Raw genomic sequence first — 13,052 nt, 5'->3', positions numbered from 1 at the left:
TCGTGCAGGATGAAAGAGATTGTAATTTGGATACCTGCATTAGGTGCTTAAAGATAGGTCAGATGAATCCAAGCCAAAGCATTCAAAAGGAAATAGACGATCTGTCTGGAGAGATGCTGAAGTAGGTGGTGAGTAGGTGACTGAGGCAGGGCTGTGGTTGTGATATGCTGAGATTTTTGATCCTGAAGAAGTCTTGAAAAATCGAGTATTGCTGTAAGTTTTTCCTTTTGTATTTGATCTAGAAAATAGTTTACTGAATTCCTACAAGGAAAGCTTTGTTGAAACTTAACTTGTGAGCCACTGTTTGAGAGTGATTTGGAAAAATTATCTAAGCAGTTACTATGCTAAAGTCTTACTAAAAGTTGATGCAATTTAGGCTTGTAAGCCAAAACACAAAAGCTGCTGGGCTCCAGCTGCTACGGGCATCCAGTTTGCCATGGGCATTGGTAGGTGCTAATCACCTAAACATGTTTTGTGACCTTGCTAGTAGTTGCTTGAGGAGCCCAAATTTAATCTCTTTTGCATTGTAAGTAATGTCATAATGAGTTCTTTATACAGGTTATTTTAATGCTATATGGAATGGGAATTATATTCAATAACTTTCAAATAGAAGAGAGGAAAATTATAGCTGAACATGCTGATAGTTAGACAAAGAAAATCAGTGATAGAAAAACTATGATGTGGTGTTATTATATGCTGATAGTTAGACAAAGAAAATCAGTGATAGAAAAACTATGATGTGGTGTTATTACAGTTTTGCATGCAGTTCTCAACCACTTTGCTTGTGAGGAAAGGCAGCGGTGGAACACAGTTTTGGGTGCAGAAGACTGGCAGAGAGATTCTGTGGCAGCTGTGACTGAGGAAGGATACTGTCTGACTGGCTGGTGTTTTGTAGAAGATACAGTGGGTGAGATCAGGGCTGACAAATAGCATACTGGAGGGAGTGTGCTGGTGCTTTCACTGAGGCTCACAGGCTATTCAAGTGTAAATTTTGATATTTTTAGTGCTCTCTGTTTGGGTTAATTTTTCGGTTTTATATTTTCCCCCTTCATTCAAGAAGATATGCTGCCATAGCTTGTGTCTTGCCTGGAGTTTTTTAATACTTTGAAAGCTTTTTTTTTTTTTTTAATGGCACAGCTGATTCAGTCACTACCTATCAGAATCTTCTGGTGTTTATCATTAAAAGTGCCAGCTGTTAGAATTTAATCTTCTTTGTTTACCCATACTCAAGGAAGATTTTATTGACCTCTTCGACCCTATTTTTAACATCATCTTAAACTGTTTTCTCAGACCACTTGGCATCAATATTCTAAAACCAATGGCAACTTAGTAACTTAATAATTTGCTTTCTCTGGGTACCTTCCTAATACTTCAATTTTTTTTTAACAGATAAATTTGCGCCTCATCTTGGTAAGCGGGAAAACAAAAGAGTTCTTATTTTCACCAAATGACTCTGCTGCAGATATTGCAAAACATGTGTACGACAACTGGCCGATGGGTGAGTACCTGTGTGGCTTTGGCTTTTTAATTGGCAAGCTAGAAGCATCCCTGCATTTTCAGACTAAAAGGTCAATAAACTCCTGTCTGTTCTCAACATTCAAATTAAGTATGATTATTTTTTATCTGGGCATAGATTGATATAAAAATACTATTGTCTTCTTGCCTTCTTTTTCACCTGTTTCTTTGGTTGGACAGAGTTTTAGATATCTGGACTATTTCCCACTTTATTTCAAAAATTTCTTTTCCCAAACTGCAACACTTCTTTCCCTCTGCCTTTAGGTACTTTTCTTGATCAGTCTTGTTAGAAGATCTAGTAAATGTGAGGAGATGTACCTCTTACGTGAGGACAGCTGATGTAAAACATGGCACGTCACAGGAGCACAGTAGTGAAATTGAATCTGATGTAATTTTCCCTTACTGCCTTATCTTGGAAAGGATCTGTAATAATGATATTTTTCTAGGAAAAATTCAAATATAGAAGAACATTTTAAGAGGCATTAAAAGACTGTGGGAAACTGAAGTTGTTTCTATGAATATTCTTGGTGTAATGCAGGAAAACTAGCTTTGGAAAATGGAATTGAAAACTTAAGATGTGTATTCACATATGTGAATAGTTCCACAAAAACAAAGTGCTTCTGTTCTCCCTGACTGACTTCATGGGAAATAGCCAAAACACAGACATAGCATTACATAGGATGAAACAAAATGCTTCTTTGGGTACCGGACTTCATGTGGGTTATTGTTCTGATGTTAAAAAAGACTACTCTTTATGCAAACTAAAACATTGCAATATCTGGTTTTGTGGTATCGTTGTTGAAGAGGTACGGCAGGTGTTAATTCATGCTGAAAAGTTAGTGTTGATAATCCATGTTTTAGGCCTTAAACTGATCTTTGAGGTCAGGAAGAAAAGAGTTTCAGGGGATTTAGACTAGACATTAGGAAAAATTTCTTCACTATGAGAGTGGTGAGGCACTGGCACAGGTTGCCCAGGGAGGTTGCAGCTGCCCCATCCCTGGAGGTGTTCAGGGCCAGGTTGGATGGGCCTTGGGCAGCCTGGTCTAGTGGGATGTCCCTGCCCATGGCAGGGGAGTTGGAACTAGATGATCATTAAGATCCCTTCCAAGCCTAACTATACTATGATTCTGTGATTCTATGATTCTGTGATTTGTTTGCTGTTTGTTTTGCTGGGATGCAGCATTGTGTGTTTAGTGAAACCTCCTCCTTCATCACAGATCTTAAGTCCTCCGAAGTGTTAAGTTGTAGATGTAAAACACTTTTGCAGTAAGAAATCTGGTTGATGTAACATCTGTTTGACTACTGTACATATTTTAATGTGTGTCTACAACATAGTTGTCGTGACCATATGCTCTTTGTGTACTTCTGACTGAATTAGTAATGGCAGAATTGTTTTTTTCTTACTCACGTTTATTCCTGAACATGGGGTCTCAGGTTCCTAGTCTTGTGGAGAGCTTGAAGGTTTTAAATTCTGAGTTGAAAGTTGGGAAGAAATACAGACTTTGAAGTCTCTGTTTTAAGGAAGAGAAAAGTAGAACCAGACATGGAGCCTCAGTTTAAAACCTACTCTCCTGAGGGAGTGATCTGAATCTTTAGGAATATTTAATTGCCTGTGCAAAGAAGAATAGTGTCCATTTAAGACTGAGGAAAAATCTACTTCAAATAGTGTATAGGTTTTCACAAACATGAGACAGCTAGCTGTTTTCAGACTGAGAGTGCTGCTCTTTGCCACAGGACTGAGAGATCTTGATGAGGGGCGGAAGTTTCCTTGAAATAGAGATGATATGAAATGATTGGTTTTACCACCATTTTAACTTGTCATGATCTTGTCAGGGAAAAAAAGTCACAAAATATCCTCAGTCACATACTGGCAGAATAAAAGCAAACTTTTCCTCCCCTCTTTTGGGAAATCAGTCTTTAATTAAGGGTCTTGTACCTTGTAGTGGAAAATGCAAAATTTGTATTAACATGTATCATCTAGGTAGGCTACCTGTTCTCTTCAGCCTCCATTTCTTCTAGATGATATTCATTTTTTTCTTGTACAACAATTATCTGCTAAACTTTTTTACGAAAAAAAAAGTTATAGGTAAATATTTTCTCCTTGGCTCATTTAGTAGTCAGTGGGAATTAAAATCTGAAATCATGTCAGAAAGAAATGTTTCAGAGTGCCAGCCAAGAAGCAGAAATTAAAAGGATGGGTAAATTGGCAGCCTAACAATGAGCAAATACCTATGCCAAAATACAGTCTATGTTCCTTTGTTTGCTGCTTTACGTCATTATGGCACTGCAAACTGACTGAGCTTCTCTTTACAGCTGTAGTAGAGTAGAGTTCAGACTGTATGGAGAGGAAAAAAAGAAAAAAGATTGGTATCTTCAGAAAAATCATTTGCCCCTAGCAGCGTGGTAATTCAGATCCTTAGTATAGCCCACTTCACAGCACAGCAAAAAGGACATGTGCTTTAATTGTCTTGCAATTAAATCAGACTTAGAGTGGAAATACTTGAAATTCAAATAGCATTGGTTCCCTAATTTGATCTAATCTTATAAACCAGGTACACGGCAGCACCCAGGGATTTTGCAGCCTCTGCTGTTGGTACCAGCCCTGCCTCCACTGCAGTCTGTGCAGCGCTGGGGCTGCCATGGCTCCTGCCGCCTGCCTCTCTGCCTGCTTGCTTTTTTTGTACCAGATGCCTCTCCTCTCTGTCCACTCTCCACAGCCGTGGCTTTTGTTTTAATTGCTTCCCCTTCTCCTCTTTTCAGTTCTCCTCATTTTGTGATGCCAGTTGCCATTGCCTGTATGTTAATTGTATGTTCCCAGTGAGCAGGTTGGTTTCTGTAGCTTGTGAGATCCGTTGCTGAATATTCATTTTAGGATATAAACACTACAAAAGCAAAAAGAGAGAACATTTGTGAACAGCTGTTGCCAGCTATCTGGTCAGCTAGGAAACAGAAGACACTGTATTCCCACGGAGCCCATTTAAATTCAATGTTTCAAGGTTTTACGGTATTTGTTCTGAAAGCAAAGTGCATATTTATTTGTTGTTTGCATTGTGACAGGGAACAGTAAAAGAGAAGGAAAAGATCATTTAAGCTTATAAATTATGTATTATGGCTTAAGCTTTATAGGAAAAATGCAAGCTTGCATTTCCTGAATCACTGTTTGCCACATAAAAACATGCAGGGATTGTCCTTTGAGGAGTTCCTTAAACTGTAGCAGTTGGTTTCTCCTCTGTGAGAGCCCTCTGTTCAGGCTCTCCACAGTGACTCGGGGATGCTTGGGTCACTGCCCCCTCTGGACATTTAACTGGTTGGATCTGGCCTTCATCGAATGCTGTGGAGCAGCCTGCGGAGCCTTTCCAGTGCTGTGGTCTGAGAATCCTATTACAAATGACCCATCACATGCGTTTTTGCTCTGTGTGTGGCTGCTCTATGTTGCTGGAGAACAGCTCCAGTTAGACAGTTAGCTGAGGAGGAGGAGGACAGCTTGAGAGTCTTCTGAATGGGAAGAAATAGCAGCAATTTTAGTGAAGCAGATGTTAAGCCTGAGGAAGCCACTTGCATTTATGAAATATTTTGTGTAGGACATACATATGCTAAATATCTCATGCAGTTTGTGAAGTAAGTTAGTGGTATTTATACTTGCAGGTATAAAATTATGTTTCAATGCCCAATGTCAAATAATAAATTTAAGAATAGATTTCAGGAGTGCTGACCTTGAATTATCTTTCTGTATCTCCAGCCTGTGTTCTGTATTTAATGTTTCATGCAAAAGAGTCCGTTTCTTAGTTTTCTTCCTGGATAAAGGTGAGAGAAATAACAAAAGTCGTTTTTATTACAATGTAACTGTGAAAATTCTCCCCCTTCTTTTCAGACTGGGAAGAAGAGCAAGTCAGCAGTCCAAATATCTTGCGGCTTATTTATCAAGGAAGGTTTCTTCATGGCAATGTGACATTAGGAGGTATGAAAATAATTTTCATTAGGCATGTTACAGCCAGGAAAAAATTATATTTATTTACAGCGTGGTAAATATTATTCTCTTCAAGATCGCTGTGTGGCTTGCTGTATCCTATTTTTCCTCTACATAGAGTGAGTGACATTGTATCTTACTGTGTATTTTTCCATCTTGTTACCACTAGTTGTTAAACTTTGGGAGGTGCCACCTGCTAAGTCAAGTCTCCTCCTACATAGAGAAACAGTAATCTTGCTTTTTATTTGTTGTCTTTCTTTAGAATATTCTGTTCCACCTCTCTTAAACTGCACTTGTAGGGTAAGCTACTTCTTAGAAGTCTGAAGTATTTTAAAATGTGTTATAGGCTTTATGATAATTGGTTGAACAATAGTTCAAATCTTAGTGCAATGACGGAAGACACCCTATGAATGAGAATGAGGGAAAGCATTCTTGCTGTCCAGTGCTCTCCCAGGGATACAATTGCATAGTTATGTGAAAACAAAAGTAAATGGCTTCACTTCGTATTCTGAGGAACTGCAATTCAACTGTGCCCCCTTGTGGCAAGTTTTTTCCCAAATTAGGTATTTTGATGGCTACCTTTGACAGAGCTGTGACACAAATTTGTAACAATAATCTTTCCTTTTGTAGATAAAAGTTGCCAGTGTGAATATCAACTATATTGGGGACTAACCAAAATGAGACTCGCTGTGCCAGCTTAAAAAGAAATTAATGCACCTGCTTTCCCTATATGTTCAGATTGTTCACGCATTTGGTACTTAAGTGCCATACACAAAGGAGACTATAACACAAAATCACCAGTGAAATCTTTATGAAGTCAAGGTGAACCTGAAAAGGATATTTCTGGACTGCTTATGGTGATTTTCCCATCAAGAAGTGACTGGGATGATATATCCGTTGATTCACTTTCTACCATTACAGATGTTGGCTAGTGATATTCTTTTAGAATAGATATACTCTCCATATAAATCAATTTTTAATGCCACTATATATACAAACAATATCATTGTCAATACAGCTGGGAGAACTCTGAAATTTTTATTCACTCTCTAATTTGTATGTTTAGCAGGTGCCAATGGGTGCAGCTAGTAGCAGTAGGAGTGGGGTTGAAAGACAAAAGTTAAATCTTGGCTCCTTTCTGCTATTAGAGATGCTAGTCTTACCCTATGTTTTCCACGCAAGGAGAGCTAAATGAGATTTCTTTGCCATTCATCTCTAGGTCTTGCTCTTGACCACCAGTGCTTATTCCCTTTAGTGATATTTGTCTAAATCTGAAACAACTCTGAATATTTCTTTAATGTATTTAATGTATTCTTTAATGAGTTAAGCTGAAAACTGATAGCTGCATGCTGTGGAATCTTGCGTTAACTCAGGTCTCTGGATTTTGAACACTTGGGTTTAGGGTATTTTAGTTCATTCTTAATTCATGAGTTTGCAATTTAATCATCGTGATATTACCATAAGGATCTATTGGTGTTTTTCAAAGATCTTTTTGTTGCTGTATTGTTTTAAGAAAAAGAATCCCTAGAACATTGGCTTACTGCAGTACTAATGAAGTTATCTGGAGTAAGATTATGCAGCTGGAAAGGCAACACCAATTCATGAAGCAGCCTGAAAAGACTGTCACTTCACTTTGTGGTGTTCATTAGATGTAACCCTAAGTGAACTGGTTATCTTTTAAAGGCGGGACTGGGTGGGGAAGGGAAGGAATTTCTTGTGAAATACAAATACTTACTTTCTTATACTATTTTACAGTTCCATTCAGCTTTTCTGTCAGCTCTCTATAACTGAGTTATAGCACTTCGTGTTTTATTTGCTTTAGGTGATTAGGAAATATTGACTTGAATGTGGACCTAGTGTGTACTGAAAGTCACTTTGTCAACTAGTGAAACAAAAGTTTCCAAGGAAACAGTTTGGTGTTTTCTTTTTTAACAGGAGTCTATTTTTGTTCACATTTGAAAGCGACATTGTAATGTTCTACATATAACCTCATGTGTCAATGTAGTGTCTTATAATTTTGAGATTCCTTTAAACTAAGCAGCATCAAAAAAAAAAAAAAGACAATTTGAAATAAAAAAATGGCTTTTGAGTGGAAAAAAATAGTTCGAAGAAACCATCTCTTTTGCCTGACTCTCTGAAAGGGGTGTTCACTACAAGAACAGTAGAACGAATGACACTGGTAAAGAAAAACAGAGCACTCTGCAAAGCTTGCTGTTCCACTCTTGCCTGTGGTGCTTGAGCCACGCTGATTTGTTGTGTTCTGCCTGTGTGAAGGGCTGGAGAGTTCCCTAGTGAGGCAGAGTCTGGCTTCAAACAGGAAATTTCATCCATCAGCTAAATATTTGGTCTGCAGTTTGCATTTGAAATAATATTAATTAGGTAGGTAAGGCATAATTGACAGTTCTCTGTTTCTTGTTAAAGTATGGTGATCAGCAAGATTCATTTTATTTCCTCATTTATTGGGGAGGAGGAAGGGAAGTCTACCCACCCTGTGTATACACATACCAAAATGGGGGCAGGGGGGGAAGTGAATTCTGACGAGAATTTGGAATAAATGTGGAATTAAACAAATGGGAAAGAGTTAAATAAACGTTTAAAATGGGATAAAGGGGTTGAAAGAATGAAGATGAAGAAGAAATGATTGCTGAACATAGGTTAGGGTGTTCAGATTCCGTCATGATGCTCCAAGCAAGGAGTTAGAAATTGCTAATATGAACTTGTGTGAATTATGCAAACTACTAGCTGAAATTATTTAACTGAAATATTAGCATGCTTTTACTTGATTCCTATAAATAATTGATCTCCATAGCTCACTAATCAAGTCTCCTCAAGTGTTTTGGTATTATGAAAGATGTCTCTAATGTGATTAATTTGTAGTATTTTCATCTTTCCATAACTACTACTTAGGAGTTTGTCATGAAGACAATCCTTTTCCATTGAGTTTAGCAGACTGTTAATATGCTCTTTATGGAGTGTTCAGTTGTATCACAGAATCAAGTACCCAAAATATTTCATACTTGCCAGACTTCAAGCTATCAATAGTTTCTAGTTGTAGGCACAGCCTCAAGTACAGTAAGCAACTTTCAGATCTGACTTCCTAGAGAGGTGGCTTTTCCCAAAGTACAGCTGCTTCCAAGAAGCTTGTGGATATGTGTGTTCCACCGTATGCTTATATCTGTGTTTTAATCACAACTTTTTTTCAAACAAATACAAGGCCAATGAACATTGATTAATAGCAGTGTTGTAACTAGACTTGTGCTGAATATGTGTAGTACCCAAATATTGGGTTTATTTTTTTTTCTATTACTAAATTTTGGGTCTCTAATGTAGTGATTAAAATTTCTCTTCGGTTACCTTCAGGTTTATTAGACATTTGTTATTCATTTAGTCACTTAAAGTGCTTTTGTGCACTATATGTGAAAGCAGAAGATGTACATTTAAGTTGAGAGGGCAACTTCTACTGAAGACAATGATTTGTGTGTTTAGGGTTAAATTCTTGTTACATTTATCACTAAATTTTTTTCCCTCTATAAGGGAGGGAGGACAAAACTTAACACTTTTCAAAAATAGTCAAGAAAGATGCTTAATCTTAGGAGTTGGAAAAAGGAAACAAAGCTAATGTTGTTTAACGAACTTGTAAAAATACCTGCCCCTCCAAACAATTAGAAAAAGTCAAAGTTCAGAATATTTAATCTGGCAACGAGAACCTGTTAAATATAATGAGTAACAGAATCCTTTCATTTCAAGGAGACTAGAAGTTCTGATAACTTCTCCAAAGTAATTAGTGATAGGGCACGAGGAAATGGACTCAGGTTGTGCCAGGGGAGTGTTAGATACAAGATTAGGAAAAATTTCTTTGCTGAAAGAACGGTGAAGCACTGGAACAGGCTGCTCAGGGAAGCAGTGGAGTTTCCATCCCTGGAGGTGATAAAAAAAAAAGTGTGGCACTTGAGGACGTGGTTTAGTAGGCATGGTGGTGATGGGCTGATGGATGGACTTGATAATCTTAGAGCTCTTTTCCAACCTTAATGATTCCATGATTCTATAAATATACTACAGTGCTAAACCCACAAATACAACGCTATGTTAATATAATTAAATCAGAATGTGAAAATGATCGTTTTAGTACTGGAAAGAAGCAGAACAAGTTGTGAAAAGCTTCAATTTTGTGTTGCTTAAGCTCATAAAGGGTGATTCTCACGATCTGATTGAAAATGTTTTAAATGTATTTTTCACGTGAGTCTAGTGCTACAGATTAATGTTAAAGACAAAATGCAGGCATTTTGTATTTTGGATAATCTGTATTGTGGATCAAAGTATGTTGTAGGACAATGTGTCTTACAGTAGTGGCTCAGTGTTGGGTGCCCCAGGAGTAAAAATTTAGTGGCTGAATTAGCCACTTTTTTGCATCTTTATCAATAAAAAGTGCTTAGTACCTGAGTCTTGGCATGAATGCTCCCTTCTGCTTTAAGTAAAAGAGGAAGGCTAAGTTTCCCAACAGGAATATCATGTCTCCAAGAACACAGTTTTTTAGGTGATTATTATCAGGTTCCAAGACTTTGATCTACAGAAATGCCTTTGTAAATCTATTTAGTAAGCAGTTTGAACCTAACATTACAAACTTTTGAACAGATGCATATCCAATTATAGCTAGTTTCACTTGACTGTTTTGAAGAAACATGACTGTTGTAACGTATTAATAAGTCTCCCTTTCTCCTTTTGCAGCGCTAAAACTTCCTTTTGGCAAAACAACGGTGATGCATTTGGTGGCTAGAGAGACATTGCCAGAGCCAAACTCTCAAGGTAAGGGATTTCTTACTCAAGTACATGGCAGAGTGGTCAGATCTCTTACAGGCTTTTTGAATATTTCGTAGTAGAGAAAAGTCAAGTCTGCATGGTCTTTTGTGAAAAAAGTAATGGAATGCTTTAGTACACGCTGCTTATAGAAAACGAAGAAATTAACGTCCTGCTTTAGCCATTTTTGTCGAATGCAGAAATCTGCTCTAACTGTTAAAGCTGTAATTTTTATTGTTAAAAAGTGCTCCTGATTAAATTTTCAGATATGTCTGGATGTGTATGATAGTAATAAAAGTATTTTTTATTAAAAATAAGTAAAACCGTACTTGTGTCAAGCATACTTGCACATAAAACAATGATATTGCTATAGAAATGGCATGTAAGCAAAACTTTCTTCTTGCTCCACAGGTCAAAGGAACCGTGAAAAAACTAGAGAAAGCAATTGCTGTGTAATCCTGTAAACCCTATTAGCTTTACCTGCTAAGTGTGATGTAATATAGTCTTGTCTTTCATGCTGCTGGAATAGAAGAGGCCCTACCTTGCTTCAAACACCTGTAGGAAGAGCCTGTCTGTAAATCCATGGAACTGAAATACTACACGAACACTGTCTCATTGGTCTTTTTTTTTTTTTTTAAAAAAAAGAGGAAGATCTATGAACACTTACATTGTTTCTCCTTTTTTTTAAATTTCTGCTTTTTGTTTGTTGAATAATCTTACAGTACATCAGTTCTTGAAAGAATTCTATCTCCAGAAAAGTTAATGTGTTCTTTTCCATAGCAGGAATCATTTTACTACCACAAAAATCTCCATTAACCAGACCTAATCAAGTCAAGCTTTCTAGATGCAATTTGCACTAAATATGGTTGACAGTATATTTCTCATCAACAATCTCTAACAATATTTGAGACACCTAGAAATAACCTACAATGTGTAACGCAACACTGGAAAATAGTATATCCTTAATTAATACAAATCTCACTTATGGCCAAATCAAAGGAAAAACTGTTAAGTCAGTTCTACCTAAGTCAACCTTGGTGGCCAAACTGGCACAGAATACTAACTAAACCAACTCTAACTATATATATTTTCACTGCAACAAACAAAAACTATGTGCCTGTAATTTATAAGCACTCTGTAGAGGGCTGATGAAACTGAGTTTTTTGTTACTGCACTCTGATCTCGTACGTTAGTTGAGTGCTTATTCAGACAGCACAAACAAGTGCAGAGAGTGCATTTCCTAGCCTTAATATGGGAGGGGTAATTTCCTGTAGTTCATAGGCTTTTATTATTGTGCATAAATGTTAGAAAACATCATTTACTAATCAATTTTATGTATTTGAATATTGGCAATTGGTGTTTTTCAGTCATTTTCTCATCTGTACTTTAGTGTCCAGTGTCATGCTTACTCATTAGAGACTTCAAAAGAATTATTAAAATTCTAAAAGCAAAAAGAAAAACCTCTTCCATAGTACTAGTTTTGTTTCTTTACGTAATCTGCATTTGGTATTAGTGCTTGCAATTGTATTAAAATCAGAAGCTGATTTTTGAAGGCATACATAATTAAAAAGGATGCCATTCTTTTATTTCATATCAATAATTTAAATGTTGATATGCTAAAGAAATTTGCACAGCACTAAAGCATGAGCTAGTTTCATCTAAACCTGTAAAAAATAAAAATAAATAAAAATAAAAAAATATAAAAGATTTTATATTTTTTCACTGGGGAGGAATTCTTCCTGGGTGAAATTACAAATATGTGTAGAATATATTTAATAAAAATGTTATAAAATACATAACTATAGAAGTTAAATATAGATTGGCGTGTAGTATAATAGAACAATATTCCATATAAATAGCTTTAGCCTTTAAGAAAATGAGTCACAGGTTGACATTGTGTTCTGTACTTAGGTGTCCACAACTCTTACAGATGTTCTGTGTAATCGTTTTTTCGAATGATTGGCATCATTCAAATGTATTCAGGTTATTTTATTCATTGTTACTGCTTTGATGAAATGCTTTATATGCAGTAGATTTACAAAAATATTGTTCATACTGATCAGAATTAAATTTGTATAGAGCAGAGTTTTAAAACAAATTGTAAATAGCACTAAACATTTTCTTTCTGCAACCTGTACTGATAGACTCTTCTGTAAACTAAATAAAATAATATTGTAGTGCATTTTGGTGGTGTTTTAAAGGGTGTAATTGGGTAACTGCTTCTAATAGTACTTGCTAATCTGGAAACTAAGTAAGGAATTATTTTTATATATTTTTTTAAAGGGGAGGGTGTAAAACCTGCTGAAAACTGATAACGGGATTTATCACTTCAGTTTTGTTTTCCTTTCACGTCAAAAGTAGCGCCTGGAGGGTTTTTTTCTGTTGCAGAAGAATACCAGCACGGACAATTGCACTTGAAAATGTAGAGCCATGACACGCGCTGCTGTGCCTCATGGAGGTTGTGTGCTCATCCTGTAAGCTTTTGCAGTCTTCACTGACTTAGAGCCAAGAGCGTGCACATACCTCCTAGGGTGTTGGGAACTTGGATGTTATTATGTGCTCATTGCCTGAATTAATCTTGGGACGGGGATTTCCTTGTACTCTGCAGTGTTGTTGCTAAATAAGTAACTGTAGAGACACAGACTTTCTTATTATTTTTTTTAAATTGATAAACATCAGCTTGAGAAAGCTACTAGGAGTGTGTGATCATATTTAACTATAAAATGAAACTTATCTTCTCCAAAATGCTGACCACATAAGTAACACAGGCTGAGAC

At 36.6% G+C, this 13,052-nt stretch overlaps 1 protein-coding gene across 1 annotated transcript in view; it reads left to right on the top strand.

Moving 5' to 3' along the window:
- The window catches only part of UBL3 (ubiquitin like 3), a 55,591-nt gene extending 43,120 nt beyond the window's left edge, over positions 1 to 12,471 (top strand). Inside the window, exons 2-5 of the mRNA XM_054088020.1 lie at positions 1,390 to 1,498; positions 5,387 to 5,473; positions 10,208 to 10,285; positions 10,688 to 12,471. Coding sequence (XP_053943995.1) covers positions 1,390 to 1,498; positions 5,387 to 5,473; positions 10,208 to 10,285; positions 10,688 to 10,740 — 327 coding nt within the window. The 3' untranslated portion in view covers positions 10,741 to 12,471. The remainder of the gene's footprint in view (positions 1 to 1,389; positions 1,499 to 5,386; positions 5,474 to 10,207; positions 10,286 to 10,687) is intronic.
- Positions 12,472 to 13,052: the final 581 nt, after the last annotated feature.

Source organism: Cuculus canorus, chromosome 1 (genome assembly GCF_017976375.1).
Source record: "Cuculus canorus isolate bCucCan1 chromosome 1, bCucCan1.pri, whole genome shotgun sequence".
Lineage (NCBI taxonomy): Eukaryota > Metazoa > Chordata > Aves > Cuculiformes > Cuculidae > Cuculus > Cuculus canorus.
The sequence above is the reverse complement of the archived record's forward strand: the minus strand, read 5'-3'. Positions and strand labels throughout refer to the sequence as shown.